Source organism: Cervus canadensis, chromosome 6, assembly GCF_019320065.1.
Source record: "Cervus canadensis isolate Bull #8, Minnesota chromosome 6, ASM1932006v1, whole genome shotgun sequence".
Classification (NCBI taxonomy): domain Eukaryota; kingdom Metazoa; phylum Chordata; class Mammalia; order Artiodactyla; family Cervidae; genus Cervus; species Cervus canadensis.
The window spans coordinates 70430335-70457620 of record NC_057391.1 but is presented as its reverse complement, the minus strand read 5'-3'; the positions used below and the strand labels follow the sequence as shown (position 1 = coordinate 70457620).

General features: G+C 39.5%; 1 protein-coding gene across 1 annotated transcript in view; it reads right to left on the bottom strand.

Annotated features, from left to right (window-relative positions):
• The window catches only part of RHOJ (ras homolog family member J), a 92943-nt gene extending 80864 nt beyond the window's left edge, over positions 1-12079 (bottom strand). The window contains exon 1 of the mRNA XM_043472247.1: positions 11414-12079. Coding sequence (XP_043328182.1) covers positions 11414-11657 — 244 coding nt within the window. The 5' untranslated portion in view covers positions 11658-12079. The remainder of the gene's footprint in view (positions 1-11413) is intronic.
• Between the last annotated feature and the right edge of the window lie 15207 nt (positions 12080-27286).

Here is a 27286-nt window from a genome sequence, read left to right as displayed (position 1 = left end):
GCTATCTGGACTCTGTTATTGCTACATTTCTCCTATTCTTTTCTTTTCTGAAAGGGGGTTTGGGTATTTTGGTTATCCCATCTCTTCTATCATTGGCTAAGAGGTGACTGTATATATGGGGGAGATAATGAATCTTCTACTGACCACAGGAACCATTTCTCCATCAAATGGAAAGGACCAGGCGTCACTTGCAGATGGTAGATTTCAACCTGCTTCACTGAAATATTGGACTCTGTGATCCCTCTTGAGAAAAATTTTGTTTTACATGTAGGAAAAAATGTGCAGGAATATTTGGTGGCTAGAGAGTTTGATGCAAACAGAGATGGCTAGATTCCATTAAAATTCATTCTTCCCCCTTCTGGGCACATAGGTGGGTTTGTTTTTATTTCCCAGCTTCCCTTAGACATAGGTGTGGCCTCATGACTAAGTTATCTGCTCTGGAGTTTGACTGGAAATGATGTCTGTCACTTCCAGGCCTGGTACATAAAACTTTCCATGCAAGCCTCTCCACCATGCTCTTTCTCAGTAGTCTGGTTGGATGGGAGATCTTAAGGAATGGTGGGATCACAAGATGCAAAGAACCTGTGTCCCTAAATGACTAAATGAAGGAAAGTCACCCAACTGACATGAATACCTATTCAGGGCCATAAATTAGTAAAGTGTTAATCCCTTACATGTTTGGGTCTATTTGTTAGAACAGGTTAGCATATCCTAACTAACAGTGACTTTCTGATTAATGTTATTAGCTCTAAACCTACACACTGCTTACATTGTTTATTTACTGTTTCATGGCCTCCGCTTACTTCATTACAAGTTATTTAACCTTAGCAAATTGGGTAATAACTTTGAGACTTGGTTTCCTTATCAGTCAAATTTAGGAAAATTAATACCTCATAGGATCATTTATGAGGATACAATGAATTGATGTATGAAAACATTTCAAAATATGCTCATAGCAAGGACTTTGTAAGTGTGTAGCTATTGTTATTGTTGTTAGTACATATTCTAGTAGCATCTGGGTTTTGCAATTAAATAGTACCACACTGCTTGTAGGATTACACGTGGCCATAATGAAATTCAAACTGAGACTGCGAATGAGGAACATCATAAATAAAAGCTGTATTGTGAACCAATACAAAACGCTGAATGAATACACATGAATGGGTCCTTTTGTCTGGTGAGAATTAGGCACATCCAAAAAGTTGGTGGACTTCAGAGTATTCAGGAATGATGCCAGGCCACTCAGTGATTCACAGTGGGTCCCTATTGAGTTCACGGTGGAATTTATCTTGACTGAGTTATACTCAGAAAATTAACTGTTTGGATTCTGCCAACTAACCAAGGGATGGCCTTGATTTTTGTTTGTGGGAAACTAAAATTTCAGTCTTATTAGAACCTGTGTCTATACACAGAGGGTAGGACCTCTGTAGATCCTTGTGATCTTGTGCTCAGACTTGGTGAGCGAGATGATTTCTGTTGAGTTTTCATACCTGTCCTTTCCTCAGAGGCCTCAGTTGAGTTGCCCACCTTTCTGTTGCCTTTGTGGAATAGGCCAACTACATTCCAAAACAAAGATATCCAAGGTACTGGGCCATCACTGAGCCAAGTTTTCTCTTTGCCCCACAACAAGAGGGAGTGATGGTAAATTCTGAAAATGCCATCCTGGAGATGAAGTACTGATTTCCTGAAGTCCAACCTTGTTGGCCAGTCAGTAGTAAACTTTATGAAGGATTTCCTAGGTTGGGCAGTCAAAGAAGCCAGGCCGTGTGGAACTAAAAGTCTTGGTCACAGGGAGTCTGTCCACTGAAGCCTGCGTTGGTCATAGGCCTTGGTTTGTTGCCAGCTAAATCTGGAATGCAGGAGGGTTATGAACTGCAGATGTAGTTTCTAATCCCAGGAGCATGACTTTTCTTGGGTCACAGATACTTAATTCTCTTTTTCCCTCTTCTATTCTTTCTTAGTCCTAAGAGATGAAGCTCACAGTTTACTCCTCTGCAGTATGCTTTGGCTTTCCGAGTGTAATTTCCACCCCTGAACCTCTGAATGTGCTTGTGCTCATAGGCATCACGTGTAGACTGTGGAAGGAACTATCTATACAATTCCTATTACTGTACCTTTGATGTAGCCTCTAAGAGTCCAGAAAAAACATCAGACACTCATTGCACTACCACACTGCCTCGCAAAGAGATATTGGAGTGTGGAATACTTATGAGATATTGGGCTTTTGAGCATCATGTTGGGTTTTTGAACAGAGAGATTTGACTGGCTCATTCTTGTCTCCTCTTTCACATACTTCTTTTATATTTTTGCCTAAGGTTAAAAGCCTGGTGATTTATTTTATTGTCCCATGAGAGGTGTTTTAGGTTTTCTTTTGGCTTACAAAAAATGAATCTCATCCATTCTCCAGAGACTCTCAGATATCTTTAGAAAGAACAAAAGAGAAACTCCTGAGTAAATATTCCCGAAGGGGCAGAACTGTGTCATAACACTGTATAGAACTGGGGCTTTGTTTTATTCACTCTTTATTATTTTATTTTTTCCCTTCTGGATTGGACATAGTTTCCTCCCAATGCTCTGGCCATTAGGGTTATGATGGAGTCTACCTTGGACCAATCATCATTTAATTAGGTGGAAAAAGTTTAGAATTGACTTTCAGCTCTCTGTGAAAACAACATCCTTTTACATCTCACTCAGCTGATAGAGCAAATAGCTGTTTTTCCCTTTTCCACAAATTGTGTTAATTTCCTGCATAGGCAGCCTGGGTTTGCAAGTAGTGACAACATAAAATTTTTAAACACAGGTGGTTTTCCTAGAGAGATGGGTGGTAGGCGAAAGAGCCACAGACATGACTGATTCTCATACAGAGGATAAATGAAATGATGAATGAGGTATGTCAGGCAGAGGCTTTAACTTGAATGGGATTCTTTTATGCAGCCACACACATCAACAGACAAACCACAAGCATGATCCAACTCAACTTACAATCTAACTAAACTAGAAACGCAAGTGTTATCCTTATGACATATGTGGTGTGAAACATTAATTGATACTATTTTATCAGTGAGACATCTGCCACAAAACTCAAAGCTGAAGATAAGATGAAGCCAGAATGGGAGAAGAAATACGGTTATTCTGTGATAAGCTGTGAAGTCTCTAAAGGTTGTTAGGACACCTCGAGTCATCCTTGGGAGTAGGAAACAGTGTCAAGATGTTTCTTAGGCATATTTGTGGGCTTTTTAATCTTCCTTTAACTGCCCCCAGTTTTTAGACCTAGCTCTTAGTTAAACTTGGAGTTACTCCGGAACATGCTCTTTTATAAAGAACTATAAATGAGTGGGCCACTCAGAATTTATGTAAACGTTTAAATATAATGTAAGTGGAGGAATTTGAATGCATCCTGTCTGTTTCCAAATGAAATTTATGCATTGAATACATTGGGCTTCCCTGGTGGCTCAGCTGGTAAAGAATCTGCCTGCAATGTGGTAGACCCAGTTTTGATCGTTAGGTTGGGAAGACCCCCTGGAGAAGGAAATGAAAACCCACTCCAGTATTCTTTCCTGGAGAATTCCATGGATAAAGAAGGCTGGCAGGCTACAGTCCATGCAGTTGCAAAGAGTCGGACACGACTGAGCAAATAGACATGACATTGGTCCATTAGATCAAGAAAATTCAATGCTGTATTATAATTCCAGTAGAGATAAAATGATTATTTAAAATGTGAACAAAATAGTTCAAAAATATAATATATTTAATAAATATTTTATATGTTCCTTCCTAAAGAGACATCTATTGGACTGACAATTTGTTCATTTATTCAAAGTTTATTCAAAGTTTTAATGGACCAGGAATTTGTCTAAGCACAGGAGGAATGAGATGATTAAGACATTCTAATTCATTAATTCAATAACTGTCTATTTAGAGTACACTGGAGTTTGAGTTCTATTTTAGAAGATGGAGATAGAGCAGTGAACAAGACAAAGCCCTTGCCCTCATGGAGTTTACATTCCAACGTAGGATAAAAATAGTAAGCAAACAAATATAAGTATAATGTCAAGTAGTGTTAAATCTTATGAAGAAAGATGAAGCAGGATAAAAAGTTAAAGAGTGACTCTGTAGGCATGTGTGTTTGTGTTTGTGTATGTGAACGCATTAAACATTGTGATCAACTGAGACCGAGGGGGATCTGGAGGGAATAAGGTTAGGTTGGGGGAAGAGCAAGAACATAATCTTCAAGGAAAGGAGTTTGGTGTGGTTGAAGAACATCAAGATGGCTGGTGTGGCTCGAGCAAAACTACTGCAGAGCAGAGTGTTAGGACTGGAGGTTGGAGAGACAACAGGGCCCAAGTCATGGAGTGCCTTGGGGACTGTGATAAACGATGGAGTCTTAGGGGGAAGGGAAGTGATTGGTGGATTTGGGGCTGTGGGTAGTCCCTCTGTGAAAAACTGACTGGAGGGGGCCAGACTGGAAGCAGGGATCTGGGAAGTGATTACAGCAGTTTGGATGAGAAGTGATGGTGGAGTGGACAAGAATGAAAGCAGAGGAGTGGTGTGAAGTGATCAGGCTTGAGATGTATTATGAATGTTGACCTGATTTGTAGTAGGAAGGGGTAATAACTAGTGGTTTGGCTGGAGAGAGATGGAGGGTACTGTCAAAAGGAGAAAGGAGTTAAGGATAATACCAAAGTTTTTGTTCTGAGCAACTGGGTGGAAAATGGTAATCATATACTTCTACTGGGAACACTAGGGGAGGAGTAGATCGGGAGAATTAAAAATATTCTGCTTTGGACAGGTTAAGTTTGAGATGTCTGTTAGATATCCAGATTAACAGTTGGGTATATGACTCTGAGTCAGGGTATTTTTTTTGTGTGTGTGTGGTAGGGATATACATTTTGGAGTTATCAGTGTATAAATAGTATTTAAGTCCACGAGACTAGATACAATCAACCTGGGCACAGATAGAGAAGAGTATGGAGAGACTGAATATTATAGTATGCTGATGTAGAGTGGTAGGGAAGAGATGGAGAAGACAGCAGGGGAGATAAGAGAGAGAACTGCCATCGAGGGTAATAAAAACTAGGAGAATGTTATATCTCAGGAACCAAGGAAGTGTTTCAAGAAGGAGAGTATAAGCCATAAGAAAAGCCTCCAAGAGACCAAGTAAGATGAAGACTGAGAGTCTTTTTCTCCTTTTTGGCCACACTACAGCTTTTAGGATCTTAGTTCCCCGACCAGGGTTTGAACCTGGGTCCTTGGCAGTGAGAGCTTGGAGCCATAACTCCTGGACCATCAAGGAAGTCCCAATAACATAGAATAGAACACTGGTTTTGACAAGACATGACCCTTTCTTTCAGGAGCTTATAGTACAGTGGCAGTGGGGAAGTAAGGAAATCAAGCAAATTGCTGTCAACTGTGAAAGTTGTGTTCTAGCAATGTTGACACATTTCTGGACATGGGTTGAAGAAGGAACAAGGAATTTTCCTTGGGGAGTCAGGGAAAGCTACATTGAGCAGATGTACCTTTTTTTTTTTTGGCAGATGTACTTTTGGATTCTGGTAGGTAGGAGGGAGGGAGAACAACCAAGATTCATAAAACTTAAAAACATTGCTTTTCTCGTTGGTTGTTGATTTTTTTAAAATCACTTGTGCAAAACTAATATTTCCTCTCAAGTGAATATCCAGCTACAATTACTCCATGTAGACATATTTATCAATTATCAGTGAACATGATGACTATATTATAAAGACAATATACACATTCAATCATACCTTGTTCCATTTGGAGGACACTCTTGTAATGATATTCTTCCTGGCTGTAGCCTTTATCTTTTAATTATACTTTAATTCCCTTTCACAGCTGTGTTCAAGTAAAGAGACCCTATTCTTTTTTTTTTATTGAAGTATAGTTGATTTACAACATTGTGTTAATTTCTGCTATACAGAAAAGTGATTTAGTTATACGTGTGTGTGTGTGTACATATATATATATATATATAAATTTTTAAAAATTCTTTTCCATTATGGTTTTTCACAGGATTTTGAATGTAATTCCCCATGCCATGCAGTAAGACTTTGTTTATTCTTTGTGTATATAAGATTTTGTTGTTCAATCGCTAAGTTGTGTCTGACTCTTTGTGACCCCATGGACTGACCCCATGCACACCAGGCTTCCCTATCCTTCACACTCTCCCGGAGTTTGCTCAAATTCATGTCCATTGAATTGGTGATGCTACCTAACCGTCTCATCCCTATGCTTAATCAGAGTAGCTGCTATGTACCTAACACTTAAAACCATATGTAAGACACTGTTCTAAGAACTATATGTATTAATTTATTTTGTTCTCATGACATTAATATCTCTACTGTCCCTTTAAAAGATTCATGACAACTGAGGCACAGAGAAGTCGAGCAACTAACTTAAGGCCACACAGTAATGGCAGAGTCAGTATTAGAACTGGGCTGTCTGGCTTCAGAGCTCACTACTTTCAGCAGTATGCTAATGCGACCATACTATTATATCTTTACCTTTCTAAGATAGTTAGTTATTAGGGAAAGATCTCTGCAGCTCATGAAATTCTCCAGGCAAGAATACTGGAGTGGATAGCTTTTTCCTTCTCCAGGGAATCTTCCCAAACCAGGGATTGAACCCAGTCTCCTACATTGCAGGCGGATTCTTTACCAGCGGAACCAGAAGGGAAGCCCTTTCACTTCTTTAAGGGATAGGCTCTCTTTGACTTGAATTTTTCTGAATTTTTTGACTTCAGTTTTCCAAAGACTCAGTAAACTAGTTGCAGGTTGTCACTGCAGAATGAGCCAGTAGAACTCAGGGACTAGATATCAAATACTTCTCCACATGGAGACGAGATCATGAGTGGATTCTCACATGACTGTGTCAGGGTTTACATTCAATCAGTTCATACATGAAGAGGATGGTGGTAAAGAGAGTTAGGGTCTTTGTGGTGGAGAATATCCTTCTACTGATGAAAATGTTCACTTCACTGGGCTTCTAGAAGTATATGGCCCACGTTGTTATTTCCCTTAAAGATGTGAGATACTGTGTACTTAAAAAAGGTACGAAGTATAAAAGCAACAATGTTTGGGAGTGCCTACTATGAGCAAAAGAACTGTACAGACTGTACAAAAAAGATCTTCACGACCCAGGTAATCATGATGGTGTGATCACTCACCTAGAGCCAGACATTCTGAAATGTGAAGTCAAGTGGGCCTTAGGAAGCATCACTACAAACAAAGCTAGTGGAGGTGATGGAATTCCAGTTGAGCTATTTCAAATCCTAAAAGATGATGCTGTGAAAGTGCTGCACTCAATATGTCAGCAAATCTGGAAAACTCAGCAGTGGCCACAGGACTGGAAAGGATCAGTTTTCATTCCAATCCCAAAGAAAGGCAATGACAAAGAATGTTCCAACTACCACACAATTGCACTCATCTCACACACTAGCAATGTAATGCTCAAAATTTTCCAAGCCAGCCTTCAGCAATACATGAACCGTGAACTTCCAGATGTTCAAGCTGGTTTTAGAAAAGGCAGAGGAACCAGAGATCAAATTGCCAACATCTGCTGGATCATTGAAAAAGCAAGGGAGTTCCAGAAAAACATCTATATCTGCTTTATTGACTATGCCAAAGCCTTTGTGTGAATCACAATAAACTATGAAAAATTCTGAAAGAGGTGGGAATACCAGACCACCTGACCTGCCTCTTGAGAAACCTGTATGCAGGTCAGGAAGCAACAGTTAGAACTGGACATGGAACAACAGACTGGTTCCAAACAGGAAAAGGAGTATGTCAAGACTGTATATTGTCACCCTGCTTATTTAACTTATATGCAGAGTACATCATGAGAAACGCTGGGCTAGAAGAAGCACAAGCTAAAATCAAGATTGCCGGGAGAAATATCAATAACCTCAGATACGCAGATGACACCACCATTATGGCAGAAAGTGAAGAAGAACTTAAGAGCCTCTTGATGAAAGTGAAAGAGGAGAGTGAAAATGTTGGCTTAAAGCTCAATATTCAGAAAACTAAGATCATGGCATCTGGTCCCATCACTTCATGGCAGATAGATGGGGAAACAGTAGAAACAGTGGCAGACTTTATTTTTCTGGGCTCCAAAATCACTGCAGATGGTGATTACAGCCATGAAATTAAAAAATGCTTGCTCCTTGGAAGGAAAGTTATGACCAACCTAGATAGCATATTAAAAAGCAGAGACATTACTTTGCCAACAAAGGTCCATCTGGTTAAGGCTATGGTTTTTCCAGTAGTCATATATGGATGTGAGAGTTGGACTATAAAGAAAGCTGAGCACAGAAGAATTGATGCTTTTTAACTGTGGTGTTGGAGAAGACTCTTGAGAGTCCCTTGGACTGCAAGGAGATCCAACCAGTCCATTCTAAAAGAGATCAGTCCTGGTGTCCATTGGAAGGACTGATGTTGAAGTTGAAACTCCAATACTTTGGCCACCTGATGTGAAGAGCTGACTCATTGGAAAAGACTCTGATGCTGGGTAAGATTGAGGGCAGGAGAAGAAGGGGATGACAGAGGATGAGATGGCTGGATGGCATCACCGACTCAACGGATGTGAGTTTGAGTAAACTCCGGGAGTTGGTAATGGACAGGGAGGCCTGGCGTGCTGCTGTTCATGGGGTCACAAAGAGTTGGACATGACTGAACGACTGAACTGAACTGAACTATGAGCAAAATATTGCTTTGGCAATAGTGGCTGTGTATCTTGAGAGCTAAAACAAGGAATAGCCAAAATCTAGATGCTTTAATGCTCAAATAACAGCAAGTATGTATACAACTGCAACAAAATAATTTGTCCTTGGTGAAATCTAGTGGTGATCCAGGCTTTGTTTGTTCTCTGATGTTTTTTATAGGCTGATTTTACCTCTAAAGACAGTTTTATCGTTGTTATTTCTGACACTGTGCTGTAATTGGTTCACCTAAAAGTTGGAGATGGGATATGTAATTTAAAAAATTATCTATTTACTTATTTTAATTTTGGCTGCATTGGTTCTTAGTTGCAGCATGTGGGATCTTTCAGTGCATCTTGTGGGCCCTCTAGTTGTGGCACATGGGCTTAGTTGGCCACAGCATGCGCTATCTTAGCTCCCCAACCAGTGAGTCCCCTTCATTCCAAGGCAGATTCTTAACCACTGAACCACTAGGGGAAGTCCCATGAATATGCAATTTTTAAAAGCACTCGAAACCTTGTGGGTTCTATTTTTTTTTTTTTTTTGTTAGCAGTTTTTGAGATTAGGTAGTCCTTTGGACTGCAAGGAGATCAAACCAGTCAATCCTAAAGAAAAAGAACCCTGAATATTCATTGGAAGGACTGATGCTGAAAGTGAAGCTCTGATACTATGGCCACCTGATGCCAAGAACCAACTCATTGGAAAAGACCCTGTTGCTGGGAAAGATTGAGGGCAGGAGGAGTAGGGGACACCAGAGGATGAGATGGCTGGATGGCATCATTGACTCAATGGACATGAATCTGAGCAAACTCCGGGAAATAGTGAAGGACAGGGAAGCCTGGTGTGCTGCAGTCCAAGAGGTCACAAAGAGTTGGACAAGACTTAGTGACTGAACAACAACAGCAATCTGCCAGTTCCCTAGCCTGGCAGAAAGAGAATGTAGAATAAATAGCCTTTGCTAAGATGTTTATAGGTCAAGATCCTAATAATTTTCTTAAGTTGCAGACCTAATCTTACAATTAGATTTTTTTCCCCCCTCAGGGTGAAAGTCTATGTGCACTTCTCTTCTTTCTGTTCTCATTAAAAGGTTCTTCTCTGGGCATGTATGTGTGTGTCTGCTTAGTCGCTCAGTCATGTCTGACTCTGTGACCCCATGGACTGTAGCCCACCAGGCTTGTCTGTCCATGGGGTTTCCTGGGCAAAAATACTGGCGTGGGTTGTCATTCTCTTCTCCAGGGGATTTTCCCAATCCAGGGATCAAACCAAGGTCTCCCACATGCAAGCAGATTCTTTACCGTCTGAGCCACTAGGGAAACCCTTCTCTGGGCACAGCCACTATAATTTCAGAAAAGCTTAAGGGAATTAGCATTCAAATTTGCTCTTAATTTCTACAAATATAGAAAAAGCTGCTAGAGAATGGATACTATTTTCACTGTGGTTTTCTCCCTGTCTGCTATGTAACAGTGTCATAAATCAGGTACATCTAGCAGGAGGAGGAGACGTAGGTGATTGTTTAGTTATGGAAAAGAAGCTACTTCCTACAGAAAGGATTTCAAATAGCCCCACAGCAAAGCCAGCACTCAAACAGGTTTCCTGTGGGCTATTTCCCCTCTGCTGCCCTGGACCCAAAGCCAAAGTGAAGAAGAGAAATTTCCCTATCACAAAATCTCAAATCTCTGGTAACTCAAGCTGATCTTATAGTGATCAAACAATTCATCATATTCCAAAAAGTTATAAAAACAAGGCTACTGTAAATTGAAGCATTTTATGAATTTGCTTTTAAGAAGTTTAATAGGATTTACTTTAGAGATTAAGAGAAAAATGAGAGTCAAAGTGGAAAAAATTAGATAAGCGATCGCATGACAAACTGGAACACTCAATATAACCAAAAGAATTAAGTTGTAACTATAGTATCTTAACTGTCAGACCTTAAAATATCTTATGCCGTATTTTGTGCTTTGGGGACATATGTTGAAAATAATTAAGAAATTTTATATTAATCTTTATTTTTACCTTTAAAACATATTGATTAAAAACTTCTCTTTTAATCAAAATACAGATTGCCTAACAGATATTTAAAATCTTTGAATAGTTTTTCTTCAATCTACTTCCACAGGAAAATGAAACTACATCAGGATAGCACCAATCGTTAAGGAAAAATGAATGTTCTATTGCTACTAATTTAAGCATTTCATTTATAAATGGCATGGGGTGAATATATGAGAAGTGGCAAGAACACTTCTTTCACCAGTTGTGTAACTAGTGAGGTTTTTTTTTTGTAAAAGAGAATTGTGACGTACCACATTGTTAATCAGCTATACCACAATACAAAATAAAAAGTTAAAAAGAACTGTGATGCAATTACACTACATTTTATAATGTTCACATTAAAGAAAGTTGATGAATCTTCGGACAAATATTAAATAATATCTCTAGCCCCAAAGTCTAGAGGGCAGTTCAGGGTATTTCCCCAGCATTATTCATTTGGTTAAAGTGGAGAAAAGTGTTACAATAAAAGTGATACACAAGTTGTTGTAACAACAGCAAAGACCTTGGTTGCTGTGATGCCCAGCTACCTGGCTTCCGCCAGGCCTGCACCCAGCACTGACAATGGAGATAAGCCAGGCCCCTCTGAAGCAGGGATGTCACCTCCCACACCGTGTGTCCCGTACGCAGGGGAGGGTTTCCCCCTTTTCTTACCTGCGTAGTGATCGAACACAGTGGGCACGTATTCCTCGGGGAAGGCGTCGTTGGCGTAGCTCATCAGCAGGCAGGTCTTGCCCACGGCGCCGTCCCCCACCACCACACACTTGAGCATCTTTTTCTCCTCGTGGCCACCACAGCCGCAGCTGCTCTCATTTCCCTCCTGGCAGTTCATGCTCGCGGCTCCAGCTGCCGTTCCTGTGCTGTGGTTGTTGCTTCTCCCGCTTCTTCCAAAGCCCATGAAGCCCGCGGCAGGCTTGAGATCACTCTGCCTTACTTGGGGTGACTGGGATCCTGCGGACTCGTCCGAGGTGGCTGGCACATGCCCTCTCACTTACCATACTGATCGGGACAGGTAACGCACTGGGGAGAGTGATTAAAAGCATCTGTCCCTTTCCCCCATCAGTTCAAGTTAAGAAATCCTCATCTTCACTGAATTCTAGGGGTTTCCTGGGAGTCTAGAAATTTCAACAGCTGGAGGGGTTTACTCTGGTCCCCTGTTCTCCAAGCCTGACTGAAGACACTGTGGAATTTTGCTAAATCTTCCCCATTTTCCACTTCACATCTAACATGGAGGGAAGCTGGGCTTTTTTAATGGAGTTTTTCCTTGCTTCCTCCAGCTTGCCGAGTGTCAGGAAATCATGGGTTTCCTGCTGCATTCCATATTAGGATCAGTGGGCTGGAGAAGGCTGCAACAATGGGAGCTCTGTGTGTGTGTGTTTGTATTTCTGGGGAACGCTGCCAGGACATGGAGTGGGAAAACACTAGGGGTCCCACTGCAGACTCAAGCTGTCAGACTTCCTGTTTCATCCAGGGCTGGGGAGCCTGTTTGCCTGTGGCTGGCTGGGAAGAGGCTGACGAAAGGATGAAAACCCCGGAGTACTGTCTGCCACAGAAACACAGGGAACCACACCAGCCGTTGGAGGATAATATATGACATCATTCCTCACTGAGTCACCAGTTAAAAGCTCTGCAAATTAAAACTGGACAGTTATTCACATACTTAAATGAGAAACCGCAAGAAATTTGTCCTGGCAATAAAGAAGAAAACCTTCCAGAGTTTCATTGTTTCAAAGGGAAACGTTGTTGTAGATTGTTAGGTTTAAGATGTGTGATCAGGTTTATAAACTGCCACATTTGAGCTCGACACTCGTACGTGTATTCCAGACACAAACATTTTTATGGTTGTAGCACATAAGAAATCAATCAGATGTGGGATGTTTGCATCTTCTTATTAGCGAATAAACACACATGTCTTGGCTCACCCTTACTTTTGGAAATGAGAGTGTGTGGGACAGCTTTATTGGTTTGTTTCAGGTCTCCAAACGCTGCTTTTTCTTGAACAGTTCCATTTTTAATTTAGTCTTCTCCCCTTGGTCAGCCTGGTCCTCTTCAATTATAAAGGAGCCATTGGCACCTAATTTATTTGTCTGTTGGGTCACTCAAAACGAAGCCCCTTTGAAGCACTGAGTGTGATTAATGTCCTCAGTCTTAGAAAAGAAGTGGAACTCTGCAAGTGTTTCTGACAAATGGGTCAAGTACGTTTTTGACACAGGAACTGTGTGTTTCTTTGAGATTTTTGAGAATTGGTTTTAAGAATTCAGATTATCCAATTGATTTGAGGCGCTTTTTTTTTTTTTTTTTTGCAGGGGTAGGGTGAGAAGTCTGTTTTAATAAGTGGTTATAAAGAATTTTCCTGCCAATGCAGGAGATGCAAGAGATGTGATTTGATTCTTGGGTCAGGAAGATGCCCTGGAGTAGGAAATGGCAAACCACTATAGTATTCTTGCCTGGAAAATTCCCTGGATGGGGAGCCTGGTGAACTACAGCCCATGGGGTTGCAAAGAGTTGAACACAACTGAGCACATGTGCACTCACTCATGCATCAATAATATATATATCCACATACATATGCTACTGTATAATCAATATATTCTCATATTTCTTCTGTGTTGGATTGTAGTAACATTTCCCATAGTGTTTAGTGTCCCAATATTTCCTTTCTATAAGGAGATGATGTTTTGGTTAGGTTGTTGTGTTTCTACCAAATTATATTGCTATAGCAACTCCCAATGCTCAATAGTTTAAAATAACATGTATTTCAATGAGGTATCACTTCACACCTGTTAGAATGGCTATCATAAAAAGTTTACAAGCAACAAATGTTGGTAAGGAAGTGGAGAAAAAGGAACCTTTGTACAGTGTTGGTGGAAATGTAAATTGGTGCTGCCACTATGAAAAACAGTATAGAGTTTCCTCAAAAATGTAAAGGTAGAGTTACCATGGTGGTGGGGCTTTAGTCGCTAAGTCATGTCTGACTCTTGCGACCCCATAGACTGTGGCCCACAGGCTCCTGTGTCTATAGGATTTTCCAGGCAAGAGTACTGCAGTGGGTTGCCATTTCCTTCTCCAGGGGATCTTCCTGACCCAGGGATTGAACCTGGGTCTCCTGCACTGCAGCAGTTTCTTTACTGACTGAGCTACCAGGGAAGCCCAAAAAAGGTAAAAGAAATATGTATCTACCTTATTTAAAAAGTAATGCTGTTGTAAAAATGGCATCAATAGACTTTTTCAACACAGAGTTACCATATGATCTATCAATTCCGTTCTTTGGTATATATCTGGAAAAAATTAAAATACTAATTGGAAAAGATACATGTACCCCATTGTTCATAATAGTATTGTTTATAATAGTCAACATGTGGAAGCAAACCAAGTTGTCCATGACCAGGTGATTGGATTAAGAAGATGTGTTTATATATATATATATATATATATATGTATGTATATATATATAATGGAATATTATTCAACCACAAAAAATGCAATTTGGCCATTTGCAGCAATGTAGGATGGACCTAGAGAATATTATGCTTAGTGAAATAAGTCAAAGAAAGATAAATATTGTGTGTCCACATATAGGTGGAATCTTCAAAAAATCAAATGATTGCATGTGTAGAACAGAAACCTTAAGTTTGTTTTCTGATTTGTATCTTTGTTTCCAATTCCACATATAAGCAATATCATATGATATTTGTGTGGCTTACTTCACCTAGTATGATAATCTCTAGGTCTGCCCGCTTTGCTACAAATGGTATTATCTCATTCTTTTTATGCCTGAATAATAGCCTATTATACATTGACTCTTAAAGCTTCACTCTGGAAGTGACACTTCTATTCATTCATTGGTCAAAGCAAGTCACATTCCCATGCTACCCAACATGAGGGTCAGAAGTATGATCCTACCATGTTCCAAGAAGGTGAGAACTAAATGTTGATGAACAGCTTGAAAAGTTGAGATAGTTTAAACAACCAGAGATCGGTTAGTTGAGGTTAGGTAAGAAGTGTGAAAGTTGAATTGTTTCATGTTTAGTGCCAATCTGAAACATTTGAAGGCACCTACAACTGCATGTGATTTATAATTTTATTTTCATTTAGTTTATGTGAAACATCTGGAATATGTAATAACATAAATTACAATAGTAATAATACATTTACAAAATAATACATTACAAAATACAATTGTAATAATAAAATTACAATTGGCTCAAGTGTGAAGGCAGCAGCCAAACAAATCTGTGCAGGTAACGGAGTGATTGATAGTGTCAAGAACTCCATCCTGAAGACGAGTAAGGTCACTTTGAGCACCACGTGATGATATGTCTGGCAGAACTTTGAGAAGGTTCTGCCTTTGACCTTGAACCTGAGATCAGCAGTAAATGTGGCACGGAGTAAATACTCAATTCAGATATGGAGTTCTCAAACTCCATATGGCTGCTCAGCCTGTGTTCCTCCATTACAAATAAACCCTGGGAAAGAACAGGAAATCAAATTGGGTGAAATTTTGCTGTCTCTGTGTATAAACCTAAACACTGTGCCAGTAGACACAGATATTTAAGTCCAAGCTGATTTCCACGTGGGCTGCAGTTTAACAGACATTTAAGAGAGCTGAAGCAACCAATTTTGGGTCTTTTATCTTTAACTTGAAATCCAACCTGACAGATTGGATTACAGGCAAAGATGGATCATGTCAATGCTATATTTCTCAAGTTAAACTTGTTTCATTGCTATTTAATGTTCCTCGACCACATCCCCTCCCTGGCCAAAGTGAATATTTATAGGGGAAAATGTTTATGACATCCTAGTAAAAATGGTCAAAAAAGTTAGAATTTTATTAACCTGCTGATTATATGGATCATATTGTCCATGTGAGAATAAATCTTTTTAAACATTAAAAACTGATCTGAGTCAGAATATTAGAATATTAAAAAAATAATTTTTGAGTAAATAAAAAAGTAATAAAAGTAAATAAAAAAAGTAAATTCAGGGTTGTTCTTATGGGTCCATGAGTCAATACAATTGTGACTACTTGTCTAGATAGAGTGGTCAAGAATATACTTTAATTTCAAAAGTTTATATGTATGAGTTTAGAAGAAGTTTGAAGACCATTTGCTAAAATATTCCTTACCAGATGCCTGTACTTTAGGATCTTGGGCCATGTCAACAACTGAGTGGTGGTTTTGTAGCCATTAATTATCTGGTTTACCTCAAGCACCAAGTTACACAAACTTAACAGTACATGGTGAAATCTTGCTGGGCGATATTTCCTGCTTTTTCCAAAAGACCTTAATTCCCTGACTTCCTCTTGTCCTGTGAGCTTTGGCTTCAGATGAGGTTTCCCAAATGCCAACAGAGTATTTTTGCATAAAATTCTGATTTCTCTGATTGATTCCAGTTTTAGTCTGACTTTAATAAAAGAGCCCAGGCTTTCTCCCTTGCCTTTTTTTTTCCTTTTTGTGTTTGAAACTAGAAATTATACAGGGAAATAATGCAGTTTGGTCAGATGCTCTGGTTCTGGACTAGCCTCTACATAGGAGACTGTTAAGACTCCAGACTTAGGAATGTGGGATGTATTGTGGTTCCCATGATTCTGGCAAGCCCAGCCCAGCCATGAGTCACTCCCTTTCCAGAGAAAGCCTGTATGTGCCTGCGTGCTATGTCGCTTCAGTCACATCCAACTCTTTGTGACCCCATGGACTGTAGTGACCCTGTGGACTGTAGTTTGTCAGGCTCCTCTGTCCATGGGGATTCTCCAGGCAAGAATACTATAGTGGGTTGCCATGTCCTTCTTCAGGGGATCTTCCCCATCCAGGGATCAAACCCACATCTCTTATGTCTCCTGCATTAGCAGGAGGATTCTTTACCACTAGCATCACCTGGGAAGCCCCAGAGAAAGCCCTCTGTGGGGCTAATATGGAAGTCAGGCCTCCAGAGGTGGAGGGTATGGTGTGAGGTAGGAAGGCTGCATAGTTTTAGGGGATTTGACCCAAATCCCCGACTGGGACCAAACCTCAAGATGAATTGGAGAACTGCTAAAAGTTAACAGGCCATCTTGGGATAAGTATGGACTGGAACTGCTTCTCCCCAAGTCCAGAGCCACCAGGGACCCTTCTGGATTTGCGTTTTTCAATCTTTCAGGCTACCTGTACTCGGCCTCTGGACAGTGTCCATGTCATATCATATCATATATCATATCATAATCATATGTCAGCCACGTCTTTGTGGATATGATCTTTTTATAGTTCCAGAAATGGCTTTCATTTTTCTTGCTTAAAGGAATTTTCTCTCTTTTCCAAGTCTCTTAATTCTGATAGAAATAGATTACTTGCAGATCTAAGATAGGTGGAAACTTCTTTCTGTCTTAGGAAAGAAGAGGCCAGTTTGACCAGTAATGGTTGAGGTGTGTGTGTGTGTGTGTGTGTGTGTGTGTGTGTATCTTCTGTGTTTCACTATTGCATACCTTAATTTTGAAAACAAAGCCTTGTTCCAGAAAGAGTCCAGTAGATGATCTAATGTTTTGGTCTCCCTCCATAGAAACTAAGAGGTTAGAGAACTTTGAAGTTCCCCCTATCCAGAAAATCCAGAGAAAGAGAACAGTTTAGAAAGAAATTTTACATTGATTCCTGATCTTACAGACTGGAAAGGTATATTTTGGAAGGGGGAGAAATTTGAGATTGAAGTGGTATTAGGTTGTTCATCCATCAGGGTCATGGAGCAGGAAATAGTTGCTGGAAATAGCCATCTTAGAGTCTAACAAAGATCCTTGATGATTATTTCAACAGGTTAGTGACATGGGCCGAAGAAGCCTAAGGTCATTGGATTGGTCATTGTTTGAGTGAACTAGCATCACAGTGTCACTGCCATAGGTTTAACTTCTGTGGGCTCTGGGGCCTTGTCCCTTCTGTTGCCTGCTTTGCATGTGGGGTCTGTTGGGAGAATGAGAAAGATTGGTGTACATTTTTTGTCTCTGTTAGAAAACTTGAAATTTGACCTCTGCTTAGGATGCATTATTGTTATATAAAAAATTAATATACATGGATTGAGGACTTGAAGTTCCTTTCAACAATAACAGGTGATATGGGATATATACAAGACATAATATGTACAAGATATATTATGTACGAGGGGGCATTTTGCTTGTGACTGGATTCAACTCAAAATGAGTCCTTCTGAGAGCCTGCAGGTTACCAGCCAACTCCTTGTGGTGAAACACTAAATGCAGAGGAAATGCAATTCTACACTGTAGACTTAATGTATCTGTTTGTCTTTCTTGAACATCCATGTGCTAATTAGTTTGTGTGTAAAAATTATGTGTCAGAAAAAAGGAGACAAAAAGACTACTAAGCATGAGATGCGATCACAGCTTGAGTCTCCGATTCAGAGCTTGTGCATGACAGGGCCTGAGAGGCAAGGTCCGAAAACCAGCTCCCAGTGGGATAAGTGGAAAGAGAGTTAGGGGAAAGAAAATACCTTCAAACTAGTCTATCAAAATTCCCAGGAGAGAGGAAAGAAGAGAAAGTCTTCTGTGATTATAATGCTAGCAACCCTGGGCACAGTACGGATGGAGTCATTACGTAGAAGGACACATGGTTTTCAGGTTGAGAGCCCTAGAAAATCAGTCTCCGACAGAAAGAGTTGTTAAGATGGAGAATTCTTGTGAAGTGAGATTCCAGACAATTTTATGCAATTTTCTTTTTTGGTTGTTCTTCTATTCACTCTTTATTGTGCTGATTTATTAAAAGCAGTGGGTATTTCAAAAATGTTAAATAGTGGTTTCTAGTGTGCATCTATTGTTTTTGACTATATTATACTTGGTAATTATTTTGTACTTTTCCTCACTTTTTGGAAAACTAAAAGAATTATAATTAATTTTGTGAAATGCATATCTCCTTTGGTCTGGAAGTTTAAAAGTAACTTCTTTTTACTTTAATATTGTATGATAAAATCATATTATTTTCACTGATGATAATGGGAGAATTGACAATATATTCAATATTTAAAGTGGTTTTGTTTTTGTAAATTTCAGGTGTACTTTTTTATCTATCTTTATTTCACTTTTCCATATCAAAGAAAGATAATCCTTTAAAAATGCCCACACTGATGAAACATTCTTGTCTGATTCCAACACATAGCAAATTCCAAGTACCAAAAGATTTATTTCTGTTGGACTTTCATTTTTATTGTGTTTCAAAATCTTTCCAAATCTCAATCTCATTGAATCTGGAAGGAACTTTTTGTATTTATTAAATCCAACTTTCTAAACAATAAAGGAACTTTCTTTACAACATGGCTCACAGGCTGCATCCTTTTCGTGACTATTATTGTTCACTCTATAAAACAGCTACAGCTATTATTTACTATTTTAATAATTAAGGTGTGGTTGGCTCTATAGTAGACATTTGTTGTTTTTTCCTATCTAAGTAAGATATCTTTCCTCGTTTGATGATAGCAATTTTCCTGCTGCTCTTTTTTATCCTCAGTACAAGCTGCTCATCTGGGGCTAACCCCATGTTCTGCTGCAGGAGTGGGCATATGGTCCAAGAATGGTGGATGAGAATTATCTTTAGAACTTCAGCTGTTTCTATCTGGAAAGAGGTGCTCTTCTTCCCTAAAACTTCTCTAGGGATCACATCAACTTTTTGTTGGGGCCATTATTTGCCACCAGATGTAAAGATCCTGCCTGATGCTGATAATGGTAAGGGCAATAAAGTAGTTTTTATTTTATAACTGTTTAATCCTCTCCTAAAACTTATGAGGTGAACATTATTATTATCTCCATTTCTATGATTAAAGAACTGAGGCTAAGTGAAATCAGATGATTTGTTAGTGTCAGACAGCTAAGAAGTAGTGGATCCAGGATTCTAAGTCTGGCAGCTTTCTTCTAGAGCTAAGATTTTAAACCATTATATTGATACTACAGAGAAACACAGCTGAAACATAGAGAGAAAAACAGATTCCAGGTCACACAATTTGAGTCCTTGGATCCAGCTATTCTTAACACAGCTCTGGATTTCCCTTTTGAATACGTCAGTGCATTCCCATTTTGATGGAAAATAATTTGGGATGTATTTCTATTATTTGCACATGAAGGAGCCCTGGTTAATGCCTGAAAGATGGAGGGGCAGTCTCAGGTAAACTATGCTTTGCATGTGGTATTTAAGCATGGCTGATTCATGTCAATGTATGACAAAAACCACTACAATATTGTAAGTAATTAGCCTGCAACTAATAAAAATAAATGGGAAAAAAAAGACAATGCATAAACAGAGGACTTGCTTAATAAGTCTATGCCTGCTTAACAAAAGTATGAAATGTTGGAGGAGCATTCCGGACACGTGATTATAATGAGTTGATTTTCTGTTCAAACTTATGCTTTTGTTTTTACATGGTACTATAGACTGAATGTTTGTGTCCCCTCAAGATTTATATGTGGAAATCTTATTCCCAATGTGATGGGGTTTGAAAGTAGGGTCTTGCAAGGTGGTTAGATCATGAGGATGAAGCCCTCATGAATGGGGTTAGTGCCCTTATTAGTGCTCTTTTATATGAGGGCTCCCTTGCCTCTCCTACCACTTGAGGACACAGCAAGGAGACGGCTGTCTATGGACCAGGAAGTGGGCTCCCACTAGACACCAAATCTATTGGAACCTTGATCTTGGACTGCTAGCCTTCAGAACTATGAGAAATAAGTTTTTGTTGTTTACAACAGTCTAGTATTATGTTAAAGCAGCCCAAACAGACTAAGACACGTGGTTAAGAACTAGATAAAAGTCACTTGAGCCCCTATTTGGGTAGACTATAAAAAAATCCTCAATAAATAATTAATTTTTGCTTTTTAAATAAAAATAAACTAATCACATCTCTAGAACATAGTTATAAATATATAAAAAGATCTAGGGAACATAGTTGGACTCCAACTAACTTAAGCTAAAGCCATTTATAGTTATGTAACTGAGATTTACTATTACTGGGTTTGACTAATCCAGGATTAATGTTGTCAGTAGGATCCATTCTTGGCCTCCTACTTCTGGGTTAGTTCCATCCTCAAGCTGTTGATGAACATGAAAGAGGAGAGTGAAAAATCTGACTTAAAACTCAACACTCAAAAAAAGAAGATCATGGCATCTGGGCCCATCACTTCATGCAAATAGATGGGGGAAACAATGGAAACAGTGAGACTTTAGTTTCTTGGGCTCCAAAATCACTGCAGATGGTGACTGCAGCCACAAAATGAAAAGATACTTTCTCCTTGGAAGCAAAGCTTTGACAAACCTAGACAGCATATTAAAAAGCAGAGACATTACTTTGCCAACAAAGGTTCATCTAGTCAAAGCTATGGTTTTTCCAAGTAGTCATGTACGGACATGAGAGCTGGACCATAAAGAAAGCTGAGTGCTGAAGAATTGATGCTTTTGAACTGTGGTGTTGGAGAAGGACTCCAAGTCCCTTGGACTGCAAGGAGATCCAACCAGTCCATCCTGAAGGAAATCAACCCTGAATATTCATTGGAAGGACTGATGCTGAAGCTGAAACTCCAATACTTTGACCACCTGATGCGAAGAAAAGACTCTGTCTTAGAAAAGACTCTGATGCTGGGAAAGATTGAAGGCAGTAGGAGAAGGGGATGACAGAGGATGAGATGCTTGGATGGCATCACTGACTCAACGGACATGAGCTTAAGCAAGGTCCAGGAGATGGTGAAGGACAGGGTAGCCTGGCGTGCTGCAGTCCATGGGGTCACGAAGAGTCAGATACGACTGAGTGACTGAACAGCAACAGGCTCTACAACATGGCGCCTGGCATCTCTCTGCCACTCCACAGACATGATGGAGGTAAGTTTCACTTCCTCAGTCACCCAGCCTGTTAGGGAGGAGACTGTGTATCTTGGTATTTCCTTACAAGTCCCTCTCTGACTTGGGTTAAGTGAGATATGCTGATGGATTTAAGCCAATCAAGCTGCACAACTTGTGCCCATGGAATCACAGAGCTGAAAATGGAAAAGGGGAATGAGGGAGGAAACTCTAAATATTGATGTTAGGAAAAGAAGTGGAAAAAAAAAGGAATAATAATAATGAGTATAGCTGGTGGTAGCAGTAATAATTATGATGATAAAAATATGACTGTGTGTTAGCATATATTAACATGTATAATCCTTACCACAACTCTATGCTAAGGGTACCAAAACTTCTCACCTTATAGATAGGATTGCTAAAACACAGAGATTAAGTTCACATCCCTAGGAAGTAGCAGAGCCAGGATTCCCACAAGTGCTTTGGCTACAGGATGCTCTTGGCTGTGTTAAGAATGAATGGTTGAGTCATAGTGAGTGTCCTACATTCAATTCTTCCCACCAATTCTGATCTTTGGCCTTTTAAGAGCCCATAACATGCAGTAACATTTAGTGCTGTGCCCTACAATCCATGCCTCATTTGCTCTGTTTGCAGGGATTATATAAACCACCTGGGATAACCTATCAGTTACTGAACTCTGGTACTTCAGACCATTTTCTATATATTTATTTTTATTCTTACTGAAGGTGTTGATAAAGCACTATATTTCTTAGTATATGATCTCTGCAGCTGATTCCAAGGATGAATATTAAATATTCTTCTCTCTTGTTTGTTTTCATGGCTATCTATTGCACAATCAAAAGAGGATTGGAATGGTAATCTGCAACATTATTGCTTAGATGTGTGACTATAGCCCCAATTTCTTGATTTGATATGGAACAGAAATCATTGAACCTTTTGTTTGGCTTAATTTTTTGTTTTGTTTTGTTTTTTCCAGTAGGTAAATTGGGCACATAATAGGGAGTGTCTATTTCCTCCTTCTTTGGGTACAAAAACTTATTGTCAGGTATATTGACTACCTTTGATACCACTTAAACAAAAGCGAACAAAAACTAAATACAATTTTTCCCACTCTATTCCTTTCTTCAAAATATATTTTGGACACAATATATGTTCAGAAAATTAAGCCATCACATTCTCTATGCCATGAAAACACGAGAGATACTGTTACCAGACCAAATCAATTGGATGAATAACAACATTGCAGGAAAATAACTATATCCATTTCTAAAGTTCTTTTTTCCTCAGTTAACATCTGTCTCATACAGTTATTCCTAGTATTTCTTAAACCACTGGAATCAGTACAGTGCTTAAATCTTAAATTATTCTGGACTGAAGATCTTTTTAAAAAATGTTGAAATTCCCTTTATGTCACTAGGGAAAGCTCCCTTAGAGTAAATGTGAGTTTTCAAAATCTGATTGAGGGGATGGGATTTGTGAAGCCTGATTAGGTAAACTTTCTGTGATTTTAGATGCAGGCCTGAGTATACTGAAAGAAGCAGATTCCATAAAATGAAGTGACAGTTCAATTGGTTTGATATAACTTTACAGAAATTTAGACTTCCCACTGTCTTTCCTTAAGCCTTTTCTTAACCTCAGACATAATTCTACAATTGACACTGCTATGACATAGCTTCTCTCACAGTTATGCTAGAAAAATCAAATGAGGAACTGGAGAAGAAGAGGGCTATTCTATGGGGCACTTGTTCTTGTTCAGTCGCTCAGTCGTGTCTGACTCTTTGCGACATCATGGACTGCAGCATGCCAGGCTTTCCCATCCTTTACCACCTCCCAGAGTTTGCTCAAACTCATGTCGATCGAGTCAGTGATGCCATCCAACCATCTCATCCTCTGTCATCCCCTTCTCCTCCTGCCTTCAATCTTACCCAGCATCAGAGTCTTTTCCAATGAGTCAGCTCTTTGCATCAGGTGGCCAAAGTATTGGAGTTTCAGCTTCAGCATCAGTCCTTCCAATGAATATTCAGAGCTTATATTCTTTAGGATTGACTCATTGGATCTCCTTGCTGTCCAAGGGACGCTCCAGTCTTCCCCAGCACTACAACTTGAAAACATCAATTCTTCAGGGCTCAGCCTTCTTTATGGTCCAACTCTCACAACTATACATGACTACTGGAAAAACCGTAACTTTGACTATATGGACTGTTGTCAGCAAAGTAATGTCTCTGCTTTTTAATATACTGTCTAGGTTGGTCATAGCTTTGCCTCCAAGGAGCAAGTGTCTTTTAATTTCATGGCTGCAGTCAACATCCACAGTGATTTTGGAGTCCAAGCCTATAAACTTTGTCACTGTTTCCATTGTTTCCCCATTTTTTTGCCATGAAGTGATGGGACCGGATGCCATGATCTTTGTTTTTTGAATGTTGAGTTTTAAGTCAGCTTTTTCACTCTCCTCTTTCACTTTCATCAAGAGGCTCTTTAGTTCCTCTTTGCTTTCTGCCGTAAGAGGGGGGTGTCATCTGCATATCTGAGGTTGTTGATATTTCTCCCAGCAATCGTGATTCCAGCTTGTGCTTCATCCAGCCTGGCCTTTCATAAAAGTTAAATAAGCAACGAGACAATATACAGCCTTGATGTACTCCTTTCCCAATTTTGTACTAGTCCGTTGTTCCATGTATAGTTCTAACTGTTGCTTCTTGATCTGCATACAGGTTTCTCAGGAAGCAGGTAAGGTGGTCTGGTATTCCCATCTCTTTTAGAATTTTCCACAGTTTGTTGTGATCCATACCATCAAAGGCTTTAGCATAGTCAATGAAGCAGGTGTTTTCCTGGAATTTTCTTGCTTTTTCTGTGATCCAATGGATGTTGGCATTTGGTCTCTGGTTCCTCTGCCTTTTCTAAATCCAGCTTGTACATCTGGAAGTTCTGGGTTCATGTACTGTTGAAGCCTAGCTTGAAGGATTTTGAGCGTTACCTTGCTAGCATGTGAAATGAGTGCAATTGTGCAATTGTGCAGTAGTTTGAACATTCTTTGGTATTGCCCTTCTTTGGGACTGGAATGAAAACTGACTTTTTCCAGTCCTGTGGTCACCGCTGAGTTTTCCAAATTTGCTGGCATATTTACTGATAGCACTTTCACAACATCATCTTTCAGGATTTGAAATAGCTCAGCTGGAATTCCATCATCTCTGCTAGTTTTGTTCATAGTGATATTTCCTAAGGCCCACCTGACTTCATACTCCAGGATCTGGCTCTAAGTGAGTGATCACACCATTGTAAGTTATCCAGGTCATTAAGATCTTTTTCATTCTTCTGTGTATTCTTGCCACTTCTTCTTAGTCTCTTCTGCTTCTATTAGGTCCTTACAGTTTCTGTCCTTTGTTGTGCCCATCTTTTCATGCAATGTTCTCTTGGTATCTCCAATTTTCTTGAAGAAATGTCTAGTCTTTCCCACTCTACTGTTTTCCTCTATTTCTTTGCATTGTTCGCTTAAGAAGTCTTTCTTATCTCTCCTTGCTATTCTCTGGAACTCTGTATTTGCTCTTATACCTTTCTGTGGCTTCTAACTGGGCATATTTTAAAAGGATCACCCTAACTTCTGTGAGGAACATGGACTGGAAGTTACTGGAGGATGAAAGCAAGGAGATCAATAGCAATAATCCAGTTGAAATATGTTGGTGGCTTGGGCCAGAGAGAAAATGAGAGAAGAGGTTGTGTTCTGGGTACAGTAGTGATCTGAAGGACGGTATGCAGGCTGTGAAAGAACAAGATGAATCAAGGATGAACCCTGATGATTCTGGCCTGAGAAACCAGAAAGATAACACTTCCATTAACTGGGACTGTGAGTGGAGATTTAAGAGTAACTGAGGTCAAGATTTCAGTTTTGGAAATGGTGTATCTATTGGACAGAGATGTATATGGTCCTGGATTTTAAGTAGAACTGAGGCTTAGGGTGTAGATTTGCCTCCCTGGAGAAAGGAGAACCCTCTTGAGGTTAGAAGCACAAAGGAGATTGAGCAGAGCAAGGAGAACCCCTTAAGGAGGAACCTAAGAACACATGGTGTCCAGGAGATCAAGTGAGGAAGGTGTTTCCTGAGGATGTAGTAATCAACAGCACCAAAAGCTGCTAACATTCAAGTAAGAGGAGGACTGACAACTGACTGTGGGATTTTGCAATATCATTGTCCCTGGTAATATTGACAAGAGTGATTTTGGTGAAATTTATGGGAATGTAAAACTGACTGGAGAGGTTTAAAAGATAGATCAGAGAAATTAAAACTTCTTATTCTTTTTTTCCATTTACTTTTATTAGTTGGAGACTAATTACTTTACAATATTGTAGTGGTTTTTGCCATACATTGACATGAATCAGCCATGGATTTACATGTGTTCCCCATCCTGAACCCCCCTCCCACCTCCCTCCCCATCCCATTCCTCTGGGTCATCCCAGTGTACCAGCCCTGAGCACTTTTCTCATGCATCCAACCTGGACTGGCGATCTGTTTCACACTTGATAATATATATGTTTCAATGCTATTCTCTCAGATCATCCCACCCTTGCCTTCTCCCATAGAGTCCAAAAGTCTGTTCTATACATCTGTGTCTCTTTTTCTGTTTTGCATATAGGGTTATTGTTACCATCTTTCTAAATTCCATTTATATGCATTAGTATACTGTATTGGTCTTTATCTTTCTGGCTTACTTCACTCTGTATAATTGGCTCCAGTTTCATCCATCTCATTAGAACTGATTCAAATGAATTCTTTTTAATGGCTGAGTAGTATTCCATGGTGTATATTTACCACAGCTTCCTTATTCATTCGTCTGCTGATGGGCATCTAGGTTGCTTCCATGTCCTGGCAATTATAAACAGTGCTGCGATGAACATTGGGGTGCATGTGTCTCTTTCAGATCTGGTTTCCTCGGTGTGTATGCCCAGGAGTGGGTTGCTGTGAATATAGTAAAGTTGCAGGATATAAAATTAACACACAGAAATCCCTTGCATTCCTATACACTAACAATGAAAAAACAGAAAGAGAATTAAGGAAACAATACCATTCACCATTGCAACAAAAAGAATAAAATACTTAGGAGTATATCTACCTAAAGAAACAAAAGACCTATATATAGAAAACTATAAAACACTGATGAAAGAAATCAAAGAGGACACAAATAGATGGAGAAATATACCGTGTTCATGGATTGGAAGAATCAATATTTGTGAAAATGGCTATACTACCCAAAGCAGTCTATAGATTCAACGCAATCCCTATCAAGCTACCAACGGTATTTTTCACAGAACTAGAACAAATAATTTCACAATTTGTATGGAAATACAAAAAACCTTGAATAGCCAAAGCAATTTTGAGAAAGAAGAATGGAACAGGGGGAATCAACCTGCCTGACTTCAGGCTCTACTACAAAGCCACAGTCATCAAGAGAGTGTGGTACTGGCACAAAGACAGAAATATAGATCAATGGAACACAATAGAAAGCCCAGAGATAAATCTACATACCTATGGACACCTTATCTTCTTATTCTTTTTTAAAAAGATGTTTTATCTTTTCATTTGACCACTCTGTGAAGCATGCCAGATCTAAGTTTACATAACCAGGGATTGAACCAGTGTCCCCTGTGGGGAAGTATGGAGTCTTAACCACTGAACCACTAGGGAGTTCCCAGGTCTTACTCTTTTAAATAAAGGAATAACAGCATAGTTTT